General features: G+C 45.2%; 1 protein-coding gene across 1 annotated transcript; it reads right to left on the bottom strand.

Annotated features, from left to right (window-relative positions):
- Nucleotides 1–7,148: 7,148 nt before the first annotated feature.
- Nucleotides 7,149–23,426, bottom strand: LOC126538431 (monocarboxylate transporter 9-like). Its single transcript, XM_050185276.2, has 4 exons — nucleotides 23,205–23,426; nucleotides 15,257–15,400; nucleotides 10,086–11,273; nucleotides 7,149–7,876 (listed from the first exon to the last, which is right to left on the bottom strand). The coding sequence occupies exons 1-4, from the start codon at nucleotides 23,410–23,412 to the stop codon at nucleotides 7,665–7,667; spliced, it is 1,752 nt and encodes a 583-aa protein (XP_050041233.1). The 5' UTR covers nucleotides 23,413–23,426; the 3' UTR covers nucleotides 7,149–7,664.
- Nucleotides 23,427–24,658: the final 1,232 nt, after the last annotated feature.

Here is a 24,658-nt window from a genome sequence, read left to right as displayed (position 1 = left end):
TCTCGAGCGCGCTCATCCGAGCGAAGAGGCTAACCTCCCTATTTTAAGGCGAATGCCTTTCTTTCTTTCCATCTTCCCCTTCCCCCAACGCAGAGTAGCTGGCTACAGGAATGTACCTCAGACCGACCACTCTGCATATCCTATCATTAAACCTTTCTCTCTCTCTTAAGTTGCTGATTGCAATGGCTCATACCCAAACAACGTGGCGTCCGGCCTAATGGTACAAAAACTATCATCGTCAGCAATAGCTCATACCTCCCTAAGCAAGTAAAAAATTCAATGGCTCATCCCACTCATAATGCGGAGGCTGTAAGCGCTAAGTAAATTGAAGTGAACAGAGCATACATTCATTTGAATCACCCACACAACACACAGAACAGCATACATTTCGATCCCCTGCTGAGAGGATGCAACGTAAAGTCGAGGATAAACGTCGCTGTCGCGGATCTGACCCCGCTACACGAGCACGCGAGGCTCCAGCTAAATGTCGAAAACGAGCCGAAGAAGCCGGACTGCGAGAACAGCAACGCGACGATGCGAGACAGCGCATTACCAAGTGTGCCCCAAGCTTTCTCCTTGACGTGTTACAGGAGTGTAACATGCTTCCGAACCTTTTTTTTTTTTTTCCTCGCCGAACATTTTTCATGTCGCCGTTGATGTCCCCACAGCAGAAACGAGAGTCGATTACCATAAAAAAATGTTATAGCAATGGTTAGTGCAGATATGCAATGTATGAGGGGCTGTAAGGACGCACTAGAAGTGCCAGGCGGGCTGATTGTCTTGACTGTATCTATGCAATGTTAATAAAAGTTCGGAGCAAATTAACTTCTACGTTAATTTGAAGTATATTGAGCAATGCCTCAATTGGTTTTATGGGGCAGTAATTGTTAACTGTTCTCGGTTACATTTGTGAATGAAGTAATTGTAATTGTAATCCGTTGCTTTCTTTTTCTGTAACGTGTACAACTCTGTTCAGTACACTGTGCAAAACACAAGGTGCTCTCGTTATGCATCGTACAATGTAATAAGCGATATTTGGAAACACTATCTAGAACGCTCACGAAGAATAGCGTCAGCCTTTAGACATCAACCAGTTCTCCTTTTCGATCTTAAGAAAACCTCGAATTATCGAGTCATGAATGTCATACGCTTTACATTCAAATAATATGAAGGCAAAGTTCGTGCTCCAGGCTGCAATACGGTCACGACAGCAAAGCAAATCCCTTGATCTCTTGTAATGGGCTTGAAGCATTCACTGCGACTGTTAATCCATGTGGAAAGAAATCAATTTAGGCTTACTTGCGTATTTAATCTCATAGTGATCATCGGCCTGCCACAAAAGCCGCAGATTTGTCGGAATGCATTGTTCCGACAACGATTGCTTGGGCCTGAAAGCGACAAATCAGCTTATATGCAAAGCACACAATATTTTTATATTTTTTTCAAGATAGGTTATTGGACACTTAGCGCTGAATGATTCTGTAAAACCAGCAGTCACCTGAAGAATTTTGCCTTCAGTGATCAAATTGACCACACACATGTTTACCTGAGCTCTGTTCTGATGGCTCATTATTACCTCGCCGCTGCGGGAAAGATCATTTTGCCATGAGTTGCAATAATAGCTATGCAAACACTCACAAATGTCTCAAAATTACGTCCACAGCATGAAACTGCCAGCGCAAGACCTAAATATGCCCTTCCATATACGAAGAGTTGTCTGCTGCGATATCCAACGCTTTCAACTCAGCGGTGGTGATTGCAGTTGTGGCGCTAACGTACGCCGTCGAGGTCACTCATTTTCTGTCCGCGTACTAAAATGAACAAGCTACAAATTGAGCCAGCACTATGTATGAAATAGCTTCAAAACAAACCAGACGCCCGAAGGATCACTTCATTGATCGTTTACGAGGCACGACCTCGGTGCCCCCTTTTTTTTTTTTTTTTTTTTTTTTTGTCCTCGTGTATCCGTTTGTTGCCATTGTGTGATCACGACAGCTCGACGAGCATCGCGCGCAGCTCAGCCGACCCGGTTTTCATGCTGCGACCTTCGCACAATACGGTTGGCACAATGTCAGGTAAAAAATAGCGCGATGTTCGTTGCACAATGCGGTGTTGATACAGAGCCGGGGCAACCGCCTTAGGGTTCGATAAGGGCAGGAAAAGAAGTAGGCGTTCATTTTGGTCCTGGCCATCTCATCATTTCTCAAGAGCTCGACATCGAAAAAAGAGCATGCGACTTTATGAAGCAAAAGTGTGTGTTCGTGACGAGCGTTCATGAGGCAGGAGAAAATAAACGCGGCAGAACGTAATGAGAAACTACAATTAGCCATTCCTTATACATCTAACAAGCACTGAGGCCAAGGAAGCTATGGTGGAAATGGCCATCTCATTTGTCCCCGAAATCGGCCTCCAACACCCTTCCACGAAAGATGTGGAATTTGGCGCGTAAAAAAGGCTCTCTCTTTACTAATATTCTCCAACAACCTGTCTTTGATTGCCCCCTGTGCGAACGCAGTTGTCGGCAAGTGCTGTAGCCGCTACCCCCATAATTTTATATTCTCCTGTCCTTCCTGGGAGGGCCTCCGCGTTCGTACAAATTTCGAAGCTGCACGGCCTCGTCCACGCGGTCTACGCATAACATTGGCCGCCAAGAGCTTGGCTTTTCGCGTTCTCTAACTGTAGGTCACACAATTCACTGTCTCATTGGCCGATTTTTCAGACCATAGTATCGTAACAGCGGTATACCACTCTGCGCCACCAGATTGCACCACCGCTGCATCAGTGACGAACATTTCCTGCGGTAAAAGTGAAAAAAAAGTGCGGCAGCTGTTTCTCGTCCACTTTAGACACTATGCTAAAATCGTGATATCTTTCATCCGTCCTTAATTTCCGCTAGTGCTATATTGATATTTGTCGAGGTTTCTCGATTGTTGCTTCAACCGGGGACAATGCAGTCGTGGCGTCTAAAGGAATCTAACCGACGGTAATCGTGCGACGATCGTAAAATTATGCAGAAAGAAATTTTTGAAATTTTAGAAACTGTACGTTCGTAGCAATACGCAGGAGAGAGAGAGAGAGAGAGAGAAAGAATGATAAATGAAAGGTAGGGAGGTTAACCAGGACTGAGCCCGGTTGGCTACCCTACACTGGGGAAAGGGAAAGGGGGACGGAAAGATTAAAAAAAAGTAGCGAGTATTACAGTAGCCTGAGGTACAGCAGGTGGTCTGTTGAGCGAAGCCAAAGGGTTGACGTTGCGCTCACGTGGTAAAGACGGCATTGCGTCGCGGTTAAGCAGGCCCACATGCAGTGCTCCAAAAGTGTCGAAATACTATTTTATGCTGTATTTTACAGTAAATATTAATTGTGATTTTCCTTCATATTCAGATGCTTTATTCACAGAGCTCGGAAAGGAACCAAATTGAAGATAAAAGGACGGAAGAGCATGGAACGATATGAAATTGAAAGCCCGTGGCTGCACTTAGTGGTCGGCTGGCTTTCGTCATTAGCGGGTTTTCATTCGTTTTGACCTTTGGTACTATTTTGGTCCTTCGACAACTTCGTTGAAAAAGAGAACTGGTGAATGATGTGATGAGACACCTCAGTTCAGATACTCGCAGAGGAGACATACTGGATTGAGTATAAGGCGACGTGGTATAGAAAAGAAATTTAAGCAGCGAGATGGAGGAGTGCGCAGAGCATACTACCTCTTAGTTCAAGGAACAATTAAAGAGGTCCTGAACCACCCCCCGGGCTTGGTGAGAAAACAGTCCGCGGATACCGTACGCTGCTGTGAACAACTCAGCCAATTTTCAAAATCGTGCGCGGTGCGTAGAGCTCCGATTGATTGATTGATTGATTGATTGATTGATTGATTGATTGATTGATTGATTGATTGATTGATTGATTGATTGATTGATTGATTGATGATTGATTGATTGATTGATTGAAAACTTTAATATTCCACTGAGCTGGGGTGCACGCCTCTTAACCTACACGTAGGTAAGGGGCGAGGACGAAGCAGTACCCGTGCGTTGAGGACGGTGAGTCTTCCCGGCCTCAACGGCCAGGCGGATTTCTCGACGCTGGTCGTCTTGAGCCTCGCTCTGGAGCAAGGCCTTCCAGCCTTCCCTACTGTCAATGTTTTCCTTGGCCCCTGGGGAGCCAGCACACTCCCATGTTATATGGTCTAGCGTACCTTTTTGCTTACACATTTTGCAGAGGGCGTCATTATAGTCTCTCGTCTGTATTATGTAGATCCAATGTGGGGCTGTATAATTGTTTCCCTGGAGGCGCCGCCAAATGCGAGCGTCCTTCAGAGAGAAACATTTCGAGAAGTCACTTTTCTCTCAAGAACTGTCTTCTCAACAGAAGCCTGCTCCTTACTCTTTTCTGGAGGCTTTATTTCGTAATATAGCAACTTGCCATGCGCGGCTGCTATTGATGAATAGCTGACATCAATCATGAAGGGTGTTTCGATCAGCGCACTTCTCCGTATTCTTAACGTGTACATTTATGGACGAGGTTTCATAAACAGGTTGACGTAAGCGAAAGTCTGTTTTCGAATTTCGATAATAATTACGTACTTCCGGATGGAGCCGATTATCGTATGCACACGCTCGACCACGGCTACCCTGTTTATTGGCGTCGTAGCCTAGTAGTTCTGCTAATTTCGACTAGTTTTGAACGCTCATCTAGCCTCGAACCACGCGATACTTAAGGTTAGACGATGCGCGCACTTACCAGCTCGCGCTCACTCTTGGCCGCTCCTGGTTAGGCGCCTTGGCATACTATTGATAGTGCATCGAAATGGGCCAATTGAATGCGGCTACTATCCGCCGCTCAGGCTGGTGAAGGACAAAGCCGGTCCGCACCACGTAGCACGGTCAGACTGGAGAACATGAGCGCGAGCACGCACTAAAGTCCTGTCATGCACGAAGCAAACTCCGCGCATTCTGACTACAGTTGCATGTAGCTGAGGTCTGCTACGCGGCCTAGGTACCGCTGCCGCCACCAGGGTCCCGCGACAAGTCCGCTGCCCCAGCGCACTGCGGCTCGCTGAGGACAGCCGCGTTTGGCTTACCTTTGGCGCGTCGTAGGCACCAAAATTGGAAGCAGTAGCGTCTACGTTCGCACCAGATATTAAACTTGAACCGCGTACAACAGGAATGTTCAGTAGGCGGAGCGTTTTGCGCACGCCCCACTAACCTTTGCAGTGCAAGCCATTGAAGAAGGAACAGAAGTACAGTGAGAGCCGTGTTTGTCATTAACTCCGCTTCTGCTGAACGCGCTGGAGTACTTTTTGAAGTTTCCTATTCTAAAGTTGCCTCTTTTAGCTTCAAATGCATTTCTCCACATCGATAAAAAGTCGTTCAGGGCCTATTTAATCAAGTTTCCAGAAATATATTACTCCCACTTTTGTTGCTATTAGGATGAATTTTATTCTATACGTGATTTTCTTGTTTTTGGAAGAGCTCGTCCTTTATGCTTCGGGCCTTTAATTCCATGAACATAAAGCCCCCGAGAAGAGCTAGTACTGTGCAACAGCGAGAAAAGAAATGCGAATAGGCTGTGTTATTTAGCGCAGCCGCCAAAGGCTGCTTGAAATAGTCGCGTGGGCCATTAAGGTGGCCTGACGCTTCCCAAATTCAGTTACAGTGAAGACGAGTAACCTCTAGGATATGAGTTCTTGATAAATGACGAACTGCCACAACCTAAATTAATTTTCACGGTCGACCAATAACATATTACTGCATTTTTGCAATTGCATTTTGTCAGTATTGCTTTATTTTTTCCTTGTAACCCCGTTTGCTTGATCTCCCTACGAATATATTTATGTACCTGCTCTTTGCAACTTTGTAATGTGAATTCTGTTCCGTGTCCTAGTATTATCTCACTGAGTGTAAAGAATTGAACGTTTTCTGCTTCGTTGAACTCTTATACGAGTTTATCGGATCAGAAAACATATAACCTAAATGCGCATTTATCTCAATACCCGAGCATATTGTGATATTGCTGTGTTCTTATCTGTATTGACACGTATACTTATTTAGCCTTCTTTCGGGGACGGCGTTTCACCCGCTAACAACTTAAAGCTATCGCTCAGCGCAAGACAAGCCAGCATGATTGGAACCCACACGAATATTATCGTTGATTCTATCTCTTGTGTATGTTCTCGTATAACTTTGTCGAATCAGATTATATGGCTGACACTAATTGTGTAGTAATTTCTGGAAGGCTCGCGGGCGAGAGCAATTACGCTGGAACCTTCCACGAGCCATGTATTAAAGTCGACGCGCTTGACTCAAAGATTAGATTTTCGACGATCGCCGACTGTGTTGGGCGCAATCGTTGTGCTTTGTGTGTAACCTGTCTCGTGGGCAAAGGTCCCCGCAATGAATAGCTATTTTTGTCATCGACAGTTTTTGTAACTGCATTTTTAAACGTCACTACAACGTCATAATATCCTTGCCTTCGTTTGCTTATACCGTCACATTTTTTTGAAAGCTTGTTCATATTCTATTGTGCATATTACTCTCTATTTTCGCCTGCTTATGCCTGTAAGTTCATTGCCCACTCTTTTAAAAGAAAGTTCTCTCTCACCTATCGCATCCCCTTGCCCCTCCTCCAGTACAGGGTAGCCAACCGGAGAAAATCTCTGGTTAACCACCCTGTCTTTCCTTTGCCTTTCTCTCTCTCTCTCTCTTTCCCAGACCATGTCACTTTGGCACATCCTTCTCTAATAACGCATTAGTATACGACATTTGTAGATGAAAGCTTCAACAAATCTTAAACATGAAGTGTCAGATTACGATATCCTCTAAAACCTAACCCGCGTTGTATTCAGATGTTCTAATTGCACTATAACCACTGTGCGGAAAAAAGCTGGCGTATACATATATTCTGCACAGTAGGTATTGGTTTTGCGTACTAATAAGGCGTACTAAATTGCTTCCATGTATTCACATATTTGGAGCGGTATATATCTGGCCATTTTGCTAATTCCACTCTATGACCACTGAGTGGTTTTTATCCACTGTATTCTCCCTCGAAGAAGTGTTCCATGTTCTCGTGTCTTGACGGGTATCTAGCAAGACACAAATAAATAAATACGATAAGCTAGAATAATGATGAACAAAAATGCGACCCCGTCAGTGCACGGAAAACAATGAAGTGTTTATTTCGGCGAAACGCAAGTATCTCGGCGCTTGCGTTTTGGCAGCGTAATGGATTTGATTACTTAATGTTAGCACACCGTTAAAGCCCGTTGTCTGCGAATCAGTTTAGTTCGTAAGCATATCCTACATTTTCATCAGTTATGCAAAACGACAATCTGATCGCATTTAACTGATGCATTGATATCAGTCTCTCACGCAGTTTCTTCAGGCGTCGGTCAGCTCAGAAAAGCGCAAGTTATGATGTAATGCAAAACCATACACCATGACCTTCTAATACGGCGCATATCACTTCAAATATCACATATTGACAAACTAGCTCGTTAGCTTTTTTTATATATACATATACGTTCGCAAATCTATTCTGACAATTCACTAATAGTGACATTGTGATATTGATGAGCACGTCTCGTCGTGGCAGTGCAGAGCGATATATACCACGAGCCTTTCTTCTAGGGCTCTGGTACCGACGACACTAATGTCCTTGTGCAGTCAATAAATGTCCCTGACGTCCACTTCGGAGTCGAACGATCGAGCGCGAAATCGCGGAGGTGCACACGGCGACCCCTGGGCCAGGTTCCGCCGGCTCCGGGATCGAGTCCGCCGGAAGTCCAAGACGAAGAACGCGACGGCGCAGGTGACGCACATTGCGGACAGCATGCGGTACAGATTCTCGTACGACCCCAACGTGTCACGAAACACGCCTGCAAACGGAACACAAGACACATCCGTCAGTTTTAAAAGGCACTCCCAAATTATTATCTGCATCGCGCAGAGCGAGCGATGCAAATTCCCCTTTAACCAAAAGGCACCAGTGCACCGGCTCAAGGCAATTGCAGATGAGGTTAAGAGGTAGGTTTACGCACATTCACATTATAATTTTACCAGGGAAACATGCTACCGCGTTCTTTCAAGCACCGAGGCAATAAGAGGTATGTATACGTCGAGCTTTTATAACGCGGCAGCGTTAAGGACCCGTGCTGCAGAAAATCCGGTGTCGGCGTCCCCATGAGCGAAAGTTCCCGCATATATTTAGGCATATGTATATGCCATGCTTCGCCATGCGACATGCGGTATATGCGCCTTACACTGCCAAACCATTCTATCACTAAAATTGGTCGTGCCTTGTCTTACGTCCTTGACAAGGTTATTGATGGAAATTTCGAGAGTGACAGTCCGCAAAGAAGTGCCATGAATCAAAACACCAACAGCGCATGTCTTTTATGTTAAATCTGAGACTGAAATACTGGGAGTGCGAAGCAATGACAGAAGATCGGCCCATGCAAGAGTCCGCGTTTCTACCAGAAAGCTCGCCTTCGTGCACAGCCTTCGCTGCCAGCGTTTCCCGATAAATATTACGGTTGCTGCACTTGCCGGGAAGCGTGAGAAGCAGCCAGCCATCTTTGAATGCTCTCGCGTTCCACTCTTAAAGGCGAAGCTTAAGCGTCCTCGAATTTTTTTTTTCAATTTCCTATGAATTCGTCGAAAACGGCACTGTAGCTAGTGCTTTATTAGCCGCCATCCTGAGAAATAAGGAGTCCATTAAAGTGACACTAGGAGAGAAACAACGTAAGCTGTATCAGTAAGCTACCCGTCCACAATGACAAATAAAGCCACCAGTACTACTACAGGATGCTTCGCAAGCCAGAATACAGGCAACAACGAAAGAGTTGTGGCGACGAAGCCTTGAAGTTCCCGCATCAGCTCCCCGTGAGGTAATGGGTATATAGTCAAACATTTAACGGTAAAGGTGAACTACATTGTATTCTTCAGAAAAGTCGAAGTCCGAGCTCAGCTAGGTTGAAGAGAGGCCAGAACGGCCCCACTACGAAAAAAAATAAAAGAAAACACTTTGGTAATCCTGACGTCATATTGAGGTACAACCGCTCAGGTTTCGGGGCTCAGGTTTGATGGAATATACCTATGGCTGAGTGAGCTCTATCAAACGCTACCACTGCCACTAAGATCGACAAATGTCCTGCCGTGCTACGCCTCTCTCTGGACGCAGAGCGAAATGTTAGTGTAGCTGCCATTGCGCCATGTGTGGCACGACAGCGGCGCAAGCCATCAATGCGACACATGAATGATCGTGTAATGGCTTCCGTAAGCGATAATGCAGTATAAGCGATAATGCAATTAAATGCTTTGATTACATGGGGTTCTAGCCAGCGATCTTCAAAACGTTTTCCAATCAAAAAATAAAACGAATGCTACATCTTGTGCACTGCCCCTTTTCTCTGTAAAATGGAGGACACTAATGCTTGTTTTTTTGAAATTTCCGTGAAATCTTTCAGTTTCAAAGTACTGCTTAGAAATATACGTGTATATTATAATCGTCTCCATGTTTTCTGCTTTTAGACGTTTTAGGCGCAGGCCACGGAAAAGAGACACTTTTTAATTCCGTAGTTGCAGGGTTACGAACAAGATGCTTTCATTTTCTTTACATTCAAATTTTTTTTTAATTTTTTATTGCGGTTGGGAAAACCACGGCGAAAATTAACATAACTTTGCCAGTAGTCTTTATGATTTAACATGTTCCTTAATGCCAAAGATTTCTTTCATTTGTGTTAATTCACTTGCTAGAAACTTACAGCGTTTATGTGCTCAAGCATATGAAGATATAACATACCCGAAGGCCGACGTGGCCAAAAGCCACATGTTTGTCTTTAACTTCTGTTGCATACCGGCAGCAATAGGATGCTTATATGCATGTGCGAAAATACATATGGGCGTCAATTTCAAAGCAAACAAAGGAGTAAACCTATCCCCTTCAAATTCTAGCTGCTTCTCCTATCTCAGCCCTGAGTTATCCCATTCTCATTTTTCATAAAAATACGTTAGTGGTGCGGCCTGACTCGTTACGCTTTAGAAAGAGGTGCCACGAGTCATGCCCTTTATAGGTGGTGTACTTACCTATGAGCAGCGGTCCGCCGAAAGCCACAGGCAGCATGGCGATACCGGCAATCCCCCAGCACACAGCCAATCTCTCTACGCCGAAGTGGTCGCTCAGCACCACGGGCTTCAAGGCCACTATACAGCCCGCAGGAATGCCCGTGACCACGGCAGTCGCCACGACTTGGGAAAAAGACGTAGCGTGCGGCATGCCGATCAGACAGAAAGCTTCCACCAGCAGGCACAGCGCCACCAGGAGGTATCGGCTGAGCCGGGCACGATCCCAGAAGAACGGTATCACGAGCCGTCCCAGCATTTCAGCCGTAGCCACGTACGTGATCATGGGCTCGGCTTGACGTCTCGTGGCACCTCTGTCGGCGGCGTAGTCGAGGACTGTCGTCTCAAAAGTGATTGTAGTGTACTCGCCGACGGTGAATGTGATCACGAGAACGTAGAGGACTGGGTTTCGAAGAAGCATCAAGATGCTGTTCCAGACGCTGCCCGATGCCTTCGCTTCGAGGCAAGTTTCACCTTGAGCCACTTTAGATGACTTGCACCCTTCTTCGCAGCTCCTCGTTGCGTGCATCTGTGCGCGCGCTTCCGACTTTGGCAACTTCATATCAATGGCGCTTTCAGGGCCGTATTTACCTGGATAGCATGTGACGCCATTTTCATGGCGGATCTCACCCTTCGTGCGAACGACGTCTTTTACGCCATTCACTGTGCAGCCTCTTGTACACATCGAGTCAGAAGTATTGTTATTCTGAGCACGTAATACGAAACCATTGGACAAGTTGCTCTGCTCTTTCCGAAAATCCCCTGAGAACATGTCACCGCCCTTGCTTGCGCATTTTGAAAGAGCGGCCATTGCTGTGCCTTTCGTGACTACTGCACAGTGGCTTCCTTTATCGCAGCTGTTGCGGTTTCCCTCTGCAGGTTCGACGTTACGTCGTCCGCAGCATAAGGTAACTGGTCGGGGTTTGTTCATGAGCATGGCGATGGGGAGGGTGTTAACCGTGATTGCCGAAAGTAAGAGCAGGGCACCATGGAGACCGTACTCTCTGACGAGCGCCGAGAGAACCAGTGGAAAAGCGAGTGGCGCCAACGTCATGCCGGTGTACTTGAAGCCGCTAGCGGTGGCCCGGTACTTGTCGAAGTACAGCATGTTGTATATTGATAGGGAGAGCATGATCATGCCTACCGCTAAACCTGCAAGAGGGCAAGAGAGAATATTTTAGTATCTAAAACGTCACTTGAACTTGCACGATGAATGAACTAGTTCCCTACACGCTTTGACGAGGTTCATGCGGCTGCCCGGTTCATTATTTGCACCGAGTATGATTTCCCTAGTGGGACAAACTTCTGTGAAAAACGACTATCAGCTGGTAAAATTAGCTGGGTAATAATGTGGTGAAGTAGTGTACGAAGTAATGGAGAGAAGGAAACTTTGTGGAAAAAAATGAGCAGCAGTGCAATGCTAGGACTGGGCAACTCAGACTAAACGCTCGTGAAGGCCACAAGTGTCCCACAATTTATTTATTTGTTCATTTTGTTTTCTTCTTGCTTGGACCTCCCAAATTTAGCTATTGTCACCCATGCAGCGCAGTTCAAGAAAAAGAAGCTTCATGTATGGAGAACACCACCCTGTTTTGTGTGTGCCTTGTTTCGTCAAGAGGTTATAGCGCCATGGCAAGTTTTCTTTAATAGCGCAACGACGCGGGAAGGGAAAACAACGAAAGAGAGAGCGTTTTTGCTTTCCACCTCCTTGCGCTATTAAAAATTTTCACCATAATATACAAACCGCTCCCAATTACTGTGGCTATACCGCCATTTTTATTCACAAAATGGCCCATTCGGATCCGTCAAGTCCAGAGCGACTCTCACAACCACTAAATCTGTGCTTGCTCGCTCTCGCAGGATGGATGAATATAAAAACTTTAATGAGGTCCATTAGGTCACGCTAGTTTTCCAGCCCGAAGTGAGCCGCTCCCACGTTGGGACCAAAAGGTCTAGCTTTTCGGTCGCTTCGAAACAATGCTTTCTATTGCTCTCTCGCTTTTAGACAATAGCCTTCACTCTTAATTTTTCCTGAAATACAATGGTTTCATTCGCAAGCCTGTGCCATCAACCGCTGCCACCGAAGAAAAACAAATGCACAGAGGAACGTGTTAACGAGCATTTCTGGCAAAAATATCGTTTCGGTCCTTTACTCTCGGTTGAACCGTTACATATTCTTACACTCGATAAGTGATGGCAGCAACGGTTGTTTCGTGTACTAGCGCACTCTTATTCATCTGAATTGTTAATGTTTTTTTACTTATACAAGTTATTTATGAACGCAACTAAATTATGCAGCACAACAGGCCCGTGCACATTACGGCCGACGTTGAAGGAGAAGAACCTAGGTAGAATGTCTGCGGTGATCAAAGCTGAAATGCATCGTGAAGGCCAGTCCACGAATATTTTGTTTGGATGTCCGCCTAAAGGTTCACATTGGCCAGTTTGTTTGTGCTCAGTTAAGAAGAATATTGCAGTTATACTTGTTTTCTAACTTCAGAGGTGCTCCCATCAAGCGAGCGCCTTAGCGGAAAAATATTTCGCATGCACCGGGTGATGTGCGTAATTCCTGCAAGCCGTGTCTTGTGTGGACGATCTGATAGAGTTATTTCTAGCTGCAGCTGGCACTCGAGCATATGGTAGCAGATGTTGGATACCTGATTTATTTTAGGTATTCAGTCACATACATTTATACACCATGGTAACGACGGAAAGAGATAGTTAGAACAAGCAGCAATATGCGCAGAAGAGAGAACAACACACCTTAAAAGCGAACAAAACTTGTTTTGCTCCATATGCGTCACGGTTCGTTGCGAAGGCTTAGGGTACGCGCGAATAAAAATGCTAAACACGAGGAACTAAGGCTAAGGTTATTGAAACTCGTTACTTTTATTGCGTTTGCAAACGTTAAACGTTCAAAGAGTAAAGGAAAGTGCTGACTTGGAAAATTCCACAAGGAATTGAAATTCTGCGGTTTCTACGTGCCAAAACGACGATTTCATCATGAAGCATGCCGTAGTTAGGGACTCCGGATTAATTTGGACCATCTTTAACCTGCTCCCAATGCGCGGGACACGGTGGTTTTGTACGTTGGGCCCCCTTGGAAATGCGGCCGCCGCGGCCAAGATTTTATCTCGCGGCCTCGTGCTTAGTATCCCAGCATCTCACTCACTAATGCTATCTCACTAACGAATGCTAAATGTTAGTGGGAAAAGGCAAAGAAAGTTAGGCTGAAAGAACAGTGAACACTGTTGCGGAAATTGCGGTAATGAAAACTAATATGTATACCATACTGAATCAAGTGACCCATGTACGGTGTTGCGCTGCTTTGTGCACGACATAAAAATAATGCAAGAATTGTGAAGCAGAACAATGTACAAGACTGGCGCTACGTTCCGAATAGTTATTGATGAAGCGACAGCGAATGAATATTCATAAGCGCTCGCATAAACAGTGAGCACGCACTGACACATTACAGTGGCCATCACCCGCTCCAATGCGGCATCATTCGCCTAAACAGCCATATATAAATGTTTTTTTTTTTTTTCACGGTACAGCAAGATCAAATCGTGGGGTGATAACATATAGAGTCTTATGATGCAAGTACCAGAAGGAAACCCGCGGATCGCTGGTACGGTAGACTCATTATTATTAGGTATGCCTGTACTAGCCACTAGGGTAAGGACTCATCGGAAATAAATATTCGGCCTGCAAACGACGATACGGCCAGGCAGCCGCATACACTACTCTGGGTGTGCACACGTCACCCAGGCCCATCTTTTTTTTTTTTTTTCAGAAAGTATTACGTCGAAAAATCTCACCTAGGCACATGGCCTTTACAATGATTAGAGGTAATTCATAATCAACATTATAGGGTCCCGAGAGATGTCTATACGTTATATACATTTTAAATTGAAACACTCTTAATAGTTGAAATTACGCCACCGAAGTGGAATACAGATATCGCTAAGTATGGACAGCTGGGATAGTTGGTTGTGATCAGCATTATGAAACATCGTTCGTGTTGTCTTTCTCGTCTCGTCCGTGTTCAATTGTGTGCTGGAACGATGTTTCATAATGCGAATACAGATATGACAGGATGCCCTTGTTTTCGCACAGCCGCTTCACACTGCCTGCGAGGAAGCGGACATATGACGACGACAGCACGTTAGGAGCGAGCACAGGCACCTGTACGCCGCACTTGCAATTTTCATTTAAACTTTAAGCAACGTTATCAGGAAGGTCAATTCTTACTTTTATGAAACTTCCGCTGTGTCGCGCATTTTCGCAGTGCTGCCTCGCCGTATTATTCACTGTCCCTGTGCTTTCGGTTCTTAATAGCAATTCCAGCTTGGTTACGTAATCCGCAATCCTCCTAGTTAGCTCAAATTGCACACCAACTGCTCCGGAAATGCGTTGGTCCCGAGTTCAATCCCCACACCAGGATGAATTTTTCATCAACTTCAAAAGCTTTCTTACTGAGAAACCCGTACGGGTTTCCGTTTTGCAGCCTCGGGCCATTCTCACTTGGATGACAGATTTCTTTCTCATGAAACTTCTTTCATGTTGCGGATTTCCACAGAACTGCTTTGTCATATAATATCGTCTGCCTATCATGTTTTACGGAGAGTTGCGTTGCGTACCCTCTGGGGCATCAGTTGTTCGTTAATGCTTCGTGCTTGTTAAGTGGCCGATTATCGACATGTCACCTTTCACTAAATGTATACGTTTCTACGCACTCTCTCTCCCGCATTGCAACCAATCACATGCGTGATTTCAAAGGAATGCTCTCTTTGCCGCTTCATCCCACACTGCAAGTTCTGTCTGCTACTATCCTGTCGATTACGCAACTTGGGTCACTAGGTATTTTCCAATGGGGCATGTAGCAATGGGTATGTGAATGACCTTGTCCAAAAATCTTCCTAAATAGTTGCGCGCCACTGGGTAGGTGCCCAAAATACAAGCATTACAAGACGCAAGAAGTTAACAAGTCGGCAACTGAAAACTGAAGAAGTCTGCTACAGAGCAATGAATCCTGCCATAAGCTGGATCCTACTTGAGGCTAAGGTTGCTAGTGGCAAAAAAAAAAGGAGGAATCGCATGCAAACACGTGCACAGTTGCATGTCGTGCTCACCGCTTATGAAGCCCAGAGTAAAGCACATCCACGTCATGTCCGGCACGAAAGCCGACGCCACTAGCGCCGCAAAGTTCAGGAGGCTTCCAGACACCGCGATTTGGTAAATGGTGAACCTCTCCTGCAGCAACGTGACCAGCAAACCTGCAACATACGTGAGCCAACCAGCGTTGCAATTTGTACGGCAAACTGAACGCGGACACATATGGTCATGTTGAAGTACACGCACTGTGTGTGAGACGTTTCAGCATGTTTTGAACTGTGCAGCGTGTGGTTAGCACATAGCAGCCGAACGCGGTGAAGAAAAGCAGCTGCGAAGTTTACTACCTATAGGGATTCCAGGCCATATTAAACGACCTCGTCCAACCCGGAAAATAAAATTAAAGCTACAATGGTTTTTTGTTGCCAAAAACCTATTCAGTGCCACGCTAACCACATCGTTGAGCACACGCCGGGAATATCAAGGCTGCAAAACCTTAGTGCTATAACCTTGTAAAGCAAACAAAAGAAGAATAGCAAGATAAACCTCAAAATGTAGAATAGTCACTTTAACTATCATTATAGATCCGCTAACTTCACCGTCGCTTGCAAAAGCAATCGGCAAAACTAAACTTAGCACCAAAAAAAAGGAGTCAGGGTGCGAATAATCCCGCAAGAGTGCGTACATAGCGCAATGTCTAAAAAAAGGTTGTCCTCATTTAGCACCAACCACACCGTGTAAAAAAAGTCACAGCCTTGAGCGGCACACGCAGCACAGTCACAACGTAAGCAGGAGGAGCGCATTTTCGGCTGCACGCACTAGAGGGCCTTCGCGGCGAAGTCTCTTTGCACCGTTTTCGCGAGAACCATCTGAACGGTTCGCCCGGCGTCGACGGCGAGCTGCGACTTGCGCTGCTCTCTGCACAGCGGTCTGCTGTTATACCCGTTACCTTGTTTTTAGGTATAGATAAAATATTTATTACAATAATCGCAAGGGAACACTTTCACTTTGGTCAGCCTAAAGAACAAGCTGTCTTCTGAAAGGAATATTCAGCAGTACAATCGCATCCATGCCCTCAACTAAGCACACGAGTAGTCTCACAAGTAGACGAGAGGCAATATGCAGAGCGCCTATCCAAATACGCAAACGGATACGCGGATATCGTCTTGTTGTACGGATACACTGCACTGAATTTGATGAGGTTCCTTGCATTTAAAAGAAAATGTTGAAATGTAACGACTGCTGGCCGAAGAATATTTACTAAGGTCAACAGTTTCCTATTTAAAACGTGTAAAGTATCGCAATAATAAACAAAAAAACTGAAGGACCACGTTTACAACTATCTAACTCCTCAACAATAGCTAATATCACAATTCTTTACTCTGCACCAACTGAGGCGTCTACAGGGGGAGGGGGGGGGGAGGATTTCTATATTACACATCGCTCTGAAGAATGCCATCTACTTTTTCGTACAACATTTGTATAATCCTCGTAAACGTCCTACCCATTTCATGTTGGTGTAAAATCACACATTAGCATTGGTCCACCCGAGATGTTGTAACAGATATAGTTGACAAAAACGCGATATTTGTTGGTAGTGATAAGTTACGAATTTCTTAACTTTGTGTTACATACCGTCGAACCTTAAGCAAGTTGTTCCTGAATAATTCAAAGTATACAAGTGAGACTAAAGGTGATTGCGCTTCTCTGCTCTTCAGTTTACGTCATGGTTAAAAAGCCGCGCTGTTATACTTTAAATTGGGCTTCGATATCTCCACAGCTAATCTTTTTCTTCAATTTTTCTAAATACTTGACAAGCCCTAATTCAAAATTATGATTTATACATGCGATATCTTACAGCCTTTTCTCTTAATCCAACAAAAGTCCTTAAGCTAGTTCTAGAGTCTAAACGTTTCACAAGCATTTGTAAAGGGAAAATTGGAGCTGGCATGCTTCAAAATATTTGCCACGACGATGGAGAAACATGTAGCTTTATTGTAGAAGAAAAAGTTTTTCCATTGTGAATCCAAAAATACAGCAATGAAAGTTATGATGAGCTAGACGCTGAGGTTAAAGTTGTGGAATTGCACATGCATCATTTTCAACGCGGACGGGGGCGTACCAAAATGGCGCCAAAGAAAAATTTATAGAGCCGTTACACCCTACTACGCGGACGCGGACGGGGGTGTACCAAAATGGCGTCAAAGAAAAATTTACAGAGCCGTTACACCCTACTACTAACAACGCACATACACACAGACTAAAGCGCACAGGTGTAGAATCCCGGCATAGACTCCCGCATGGAGCCAGCCTTCCGCGTCTGATTTCCGCCCGCCGCCCTTGATCATGTGATCAAACGAGTTCATACACGCGGCGGGAAAGCCGATACTGAACCTCGACACTCCGTATGAGGCGGCCGATAAAGTGCGATTGATATTGACTTGTTTTCCGCTGATTTAGAATTGCTCGCATGCGTTGGAAGTGTGTTATCGCGCGCCGTCGCTTAATGTTTACGATGGCTGTTACACAACGCACCATGCTCTGCATGTTGGCGCTACGAAGGATAAAAAGAATTCCTCTCACCCTTGAGACCTACGCTGTCGCGTATGGAGTACATAAACTGCTTAACGCGTGAGTCGCGACGCCGGTGAATTATTGACGCAACACTCTCAATGAGGCAACTTAATGACGCATAACCAGGGAGTTCAACAGCTAGTGTATTTGCTCGCGACGGGCATACGGATTCAATTGAGTTCATGCATGAACAGACAAGTAATGGATGTGACAGCGCGCGCCGTGTTTGTGCGAGCATTCGCGCCCTTGACATGCCGCGAGCCGCGAGCGCATGCATTGGTTACAGGTACTCTTTGCAGCCTTGATATTATTCTCGCCGCTTAGGATAGAAATTTGAAAGGCTCAGAGAGGCTGCTATCATGCGTCGCCGTACGTGCTACGCAGTATGTTTAGTAATCGCAGATAAACATTTGAACGCCTGAACTTAAATATGAGGCCGTAAACGTGAGGTGAGAATTCAGGTGTTGTTCGTAACAACAACAACAAAAAAAAGTGTTCCTGACTGTGGCGACTGCGCGGGTGCGGCTCCTGCACGTATGCACAACTAGTGGCTTTCCCGCATAAATTTTCAACCCAAGATGGCTGAATTTTTCGCTATTGCTTCATCGGGACTTTACACAGGGACTTTATGGAAATTTATGACCTTTAATAGCGACTTTGTATCGGGACTCTACGTAGGCGCCCGCATGAAGGTCCCCTAGCGGAAGCTGACAGATGGCGTCATCTTCCAAGTGTTCGCACCAGCTCCTCCTGATGTCACAAGCTCCGGAAACGTCTTGCGCAAGCTACATAACTATTTTGTACTAAATAAAAAGCGAATTGACATTGCAAATTGTGGAAATACTAAATGTTACAAGCTTTGTACGCCTTCAGTCTTACATAAAAGTACCTCAAATGCCCGAAGCAACCGCAAAGTCAGCGACCATGCGAAAAAAAAAAAAAACGTCATAGCGATGCAGTTTACGCATGACAATGAAAAAATTCAGTTTCGCTTTTCCACTAGCGAATAGAATTTTATGCTGCAGATAAGTAAATATCTAGAAGAAGCTGGTGATATTTATCATTGCTCTACAGCATTCCTAAAATTTCTACATTGGATCACAAATACTTCTCAAACTGACAATGGAATATCAGCTATTCGGAGAATAAAATTATTAGTAGTAGTTATACTAGCAGTAGCGGTAACAGTAGGAATAGTTCGTTGTATAAGGTTTAATGACGGAACAACAATGGAGGCTATGATGTGTCATGCAAAGGGTGAGGTTTTATAGTTAGATGGTGTGTAAAGTAATGCAATACCACTTTTTCAGTTTGTAAAGAAAAGCTTGTGTCTCCAGTGACCTAAAAAATTGTCACTAGATATAAATGCGTCTTACGATAGGATGAGAAAGGAATGAAGTCGCGTTAATGTTTTGTAGAAGTCATGAAAGAATTTATGTGTCTTCTCCTTTAACTCGAGTAGTAGTAGTAGTAGTAGTAGTAGTAGTAGTAGTAGTAGTAGTAGTAGTAGTAGTAGTAGTAGTAGTAGTTGTAGTTGTAGTAGTAGTAGTAGTAGTAGTAGTAATACAATATTTATTATTGATTTCTTTAATTTGGACCAACCATGACACTCACTTTATTGGCTTCGACTTGAGTTTAAAGCAAAGTAAAGTGATCGGTTAGAAAGGCAGCATTGCAGGTATTATAAGGAACGGTGAAAATATGTCCACCTTGTGGTAGTAGAGTATCTCCGACAATAATTCCATTGAACGCACCTGTAGATGCCATTCTTTTAGAATTTGAAAAGGCATTTGACAAAGTTCCACACCAACGGCTACTCTTAAAACTTTCCTTTTTCAAGTTTAATCCATTTGTGCTATATTGGATACCTACCCTTCACAATAACCGGCAACAGTTTGTATTTGCTAACACCCAGTGATCTAACCGATCCTCTGTACTTTCGGGCGTATCACAATGCACAGTTCTCGGACCACTACTCTTTCTAATTTACATTAATGAACTTCCTACTGAGATCTCTTCTAATATTCGATTGTTCGAAGACGATTGTGTAGTTTATCGACGCATAACTAACGCTTCAGACATGAATTTGCTTCAAATTGACCTAAAACACATTGAATTATGGTGTAACGAATAGATGATCGTCTTTAAATGCTAAAAAAACCTCACTAGTTTCTTTCCATCACACACAGCATCACCAATCAGGGAAATGCACCATATACGGCTCCAAAATATCATCCGTTGACTCATATAAATACCTTGCCATAACCTTTTCGACTACCCTAACTTGGTCACAACATGCCATTAACTTAGCCAATGCCGCGAATCGAACCCTCGGCTTTCTTTGCCGGAACCTTGCCCTTGCTCCCCCATCAGTAAAATTATTAGCTTAGGTTACATATGTCCGCCCTAAGTTAGAATATGCATTCCCTGTCTGGGATGCTCATCAACATAACCTATCTAATATACCTGAATCGGTTCAAAACCGCGCAGCCCGCTTTATTTACTCTGAATATTCTTATCATGCAAACGTCTCTGACTAAAAACCCGTGCCGGACTTACTAATTTTTTCACAAAGTATATCATTCACCACTCCAGATTTCAGCTATATTACCAGCTCATCGTCAGTCCAGCCGCATTAACCACAGAAAAGCCATGTATCACCCCCCTCCCCCCCCCCCCCGGCGCAGACTTGCTCCAATCTACGATTACTCTTTGTGAATACCGCGAGGGACTGGAACGGTCGGTCTGCCGATGTCACGCATCACTCCGACGCACATCCCTTCAAGGCTGCTCTCTCGAATCACTGTTTTGTTAAACTAAGCCCATCCCTCATGTAATACCCTATCACTGGGGCCATTGAGGTATAATAAATAAATAAATAAATAAATAAATAAATAAATTTTTTGTTTTATTTATTGGCGCAGGGATCCGACAGAGAATAATTTCTTGAAATTTCGGTGCCACCGTGTAGTCAGTGGGGCGACAAAGGCAGCCATGCTGGAACCATTCATAGCCCTCGAAAGTGAAGCTAGTTGAAGCCGTGCGTAGAGTCTTTTCCACGTCACTTTTGCATCGCAAACGGCTAAGGCCAAGCAAAGCTGCATCCGTGAGGGGGAAGGGCAGGTCGTCGGTGACGGTAGCCCCGCAACATCCTCGTCCACTTTGATTTCACCGAGGCGCGCCTCCTCGTTGTGAACGAGGCCGGTCTGCTACTAGTCATTACCCTCGCCCATCCTAGAAGGCGCGACGCAACAATCTCCTTACGAGAGTGTTCAACGCGACAGGGAGGGGTCCCGGATCGCTGACCATTAGGTGCCGACGACATTCGATTGCCGTGTTTTCAACGGAGCGGCTCATTGCCAAGGACACAGCAACGCGGACGCGGTGTCGAAAATGTACTCGCGGACTTTCCAGCGTCTTTCCCTTTCGTCTCTTTCGTCACATAACGTGGCCTGGGGGTCCTTTACGGAATGCAGAGCGATTTGTGTGGTCGAATCGAGAGTTATCCAGGGAACACGTACCATGGGACTGTTCTGGATATAGAGATCTGCAGCAGAAATACCTGCGACCATGCGTTACCTCCTCTCATCTCTTTCTTTTTTTTTTTTTGGAGTGGGTCGCCACAACCAAAGACAATGGAGCTTCAGATACGCTCCTCTACTACTGGGGGTGAGCACGTAAGACCGGTCCCAATCGTTGCAGCCAACCCCTTTTAGGCCGAATAGCCATTCCGTTTGTGAAAGAAGGTTTCATTTACTCATTCACTGATTCAGCCAGTCGTCCATTCATGCGAGTTTATTCATTCGTCCATTCATTCATGCGAGTTGCACGATTCGCGGCCACTGCAGTCTTTAAAGTGCAACAGTACAGCCATTCTTGCTTTTGGTTCAGCCCCTACTGTTCTTTCTTTTTCTGTCTTTTAGTGAAGAGTTATTTGACAATGAAACCGCTGTGCGCGTTCAATACTAGTGGCACCGGCACGATGACATGAGCATTTTCGTGGAATATTTTTGTGCCATGAGTAACTGTCACGGAGCACACAGCCACTGAGAAAAGACGCCGTTCCCGAAAAGTCGTTAGCCACGAGGATCATAGCGCCGCTTTCCCGCGGAGCGCCCTTCTTCGAGTCTCAGGAAAGGGGGCTTCCTGCGTCAGCACGTAGCCTGAGAGCCGCAGCGCCCGCTGCCTACCCAACTACGGGCGACTGCTTTTCTCAAAGAGCCGCGCCGCAACCGACTAGTTAGTAGGACGTCAGAGAAAATTTAATCGGGCTACTTTAGAAGAAGAAGGGGAGCCCAGAGAAAGCGCGCACGCGGTGACGCGAAGCGTATGTAACACGCAAGTGTTTATTTTTTAGCAGATGAAACGGGACACTGCATACATGGAACGTCAAGTGGATAACGGTAAATTTACGATTATTTATCATTGTGTCGTTCCACAGCGCTGTGCGTACAAAATAGGCAGACTTCATCGACAGAGGCTACTACCCTTAAGCCACAACGCCGTCTTTGCCTACGTGCTAAATTAGCTGATTCAACTTGTCATCCTTTTCGCTAAAACAAGTAGGTGGAAGTACAGCTTCGCTGCGTCGCTTACAAGTATCTCGCCGTTCTTTCTGTGCCTACCATGTTTACCGTAGAGGACACTCAGTTTTGTTAAGTCATATTCTACTATTTTATTAAGTTTTAGATGAATAAGAGTGACGCAATAAACAGCTTTAGTTCTATCGAGTTTCCATATCAGCACTGCGGTAATACCTTAAACGCCAGCTGCAACGAAATGTTGACCAGCGTTAAAAAACGAAAGGCCATTTTCAGATGTCAGTCATAGACTGAATGGAGTCATCGTTCTACACATTACAAGTTAACTGACCTCAAGAAACTCACAAAAAGAAACGTTTTCCCTACCGAAACTGGAAAAGGAAAAAGGGTACACCACCATTACCGCTCCCCCAGAAATGACGCAGACCACGATACGTACACAGTTAGCGTCACATCTGGGCTTGACATATGAGTGCCTGAGGCACCTGCACCACCCTGAAAAATTTAAGGGTCAGGTTCTGATATCTGTCGCATCCGTTCAAAGACCATGAAAGTGTTCGTATTCTCTGCTGTAGGCTGCTATTTGAAGGGCGTTAACACACACAAAAAAAATTATACAATTACCCGGCATGCTGCTCTGACCAGATTACATTGGAAGTATGTAATTTATAACCATTTTTTCCACAGCATACGTCTTTTAGTCGTCTGCATTCCTCTTCACTCCGTTTTGCGATATCTGACATCTAGCGAACGGCTGACTGCAGCCTTTCCGTGCGGCAATGCATCACGAGTAAAGCTCTCCGGTAAAGTCATGGCCTATGTGCAGCACATACAGAGGCTTTTACAAACGTACCGGCCACGTGCGCCATCACCATGTTGAGCGTGAGGGGCCAGCTGGCGCTCTGGTGGCTCACCCCGAACTGGTCGATGAAGGCCACGTAGAAGAGCGCCCCGTTCTTCGATATCAGCATGGCGAGCAGGGCGGACAACGCCGACAGCGGTGCCAGGCTCCAGCAACGGTCCACCATGATGTCGCGGCGGTTTTGAAGCTGCTTTGCCATGTGGACTCCCTGGCTTCCACCTGCAAGCAACAGTTGGAATGTAAGAAGTCCACGGGCATCGCAGTGTCCTCACAGCGAGCGGTTAGATACTTTTTTTACATTTGTAAAGAAAAATGTTTTGGGGAAGCGAAAGAATGTCTCGCTTATGCGCGATGTCGTCGTGCCCTAAAAGTGGGCATCATTGTGATAACAGGATTGCACGAGTAATGCGACGAACAGATAGTCGTTTCTAAAGAGTGCGTTCGCAGATGCCATTTCTTCCGCGCCACACGCAGTCCATTCGCTGGAAATATATGGATGAAATGTTTCGAGCACTTATTTGTCTTGTGTTAAGCCCTCCTATCAAGGGGAAACTCTCGAAAGTGGGCATTGGGAGAGCGTCTAGCGGCGGCTCGCACGGGTGCGGCCCAGTTGATTTATTTGAACGACGGCTAAGACGTTCCGAAACCCATGTGAAGCGTCATGCCAGCCACACGTTTGAGGTATGCTACGACTGCATAAAAAACTCGGCTCATTTTGTATATTTTGGTAAAATACGCCCCATATCTGTTGAGACTCTGAATAATTTATATTCATTGCTGCTTACACGCAGGAGAAACCTCGAGCCGTAAACAAGAGAGCAGTGTCAGCCATCCACGAAGCTACCCGGTCATTAGGATGAATTAACTACGAACGAAGGTCACCACAAAAACATGGCTCCGAGATCGGTATGTCATCCATTCGTCGCACTCAGTGCAAGCCTTTCCGGGTAGCAGCTCGCACCGCACCTGCTGCGTAGCCGTACGAAAGAAATATTATCAAGAAATGATTCAAGGTTAAAACATTTCCATTTCCAAACTACGACGTCAAATATTGATTTCGTGCCCAGAATATGCCATATGACCGAGTCATAGGTAACATAGTTTCCACATGTAACAGACGTTATCGTGAACAATTTTACGTTTGTGGCGGTGCTTCCTGATTTGCGAAGCACCACATTAATTCACCTTAAACGCGGTGGTCATTCTTTATGTTAGCAGTATTATTAAAAATCGCCTCTCGCAGATAACTTAGTTCGCATCCTTCAGCTGGATTATTCAGATAGGCGGACACTAGTTTCACGAGAAATCGAAACACCTATTTAGCTCATTCACATATATTCACTAATTAGCTTCTTAATGACATTCCGGCACATACTACAATTTGCGTACTGTGGCCGTGGGTTTTCACGCCTTATCCATCTGGAATAAAGATACAAAATGACACT

The sequence above is a fragment of the Dermacentor andersoni genome, chromosome 3, assembly GCF_023375885.2.
Source record: "Dermacentor andersoni chromosome 3, qqDerAnde1_hic_scaffold, whole genome shotgun sequence".
NCBI classification, from domain to species: domain Eukaryota; kingdom Metazoa; phylum Arthropoda; class Arachnida; order Ixodida; family Ixodidae; genus Dermacentor; species Dermacentor andersoni.
The sequence above is the reverse complement of the archived record's forward strand: the minus strand, read 5'-3'. Positions and strand labels throughout refer to the sequence as shown.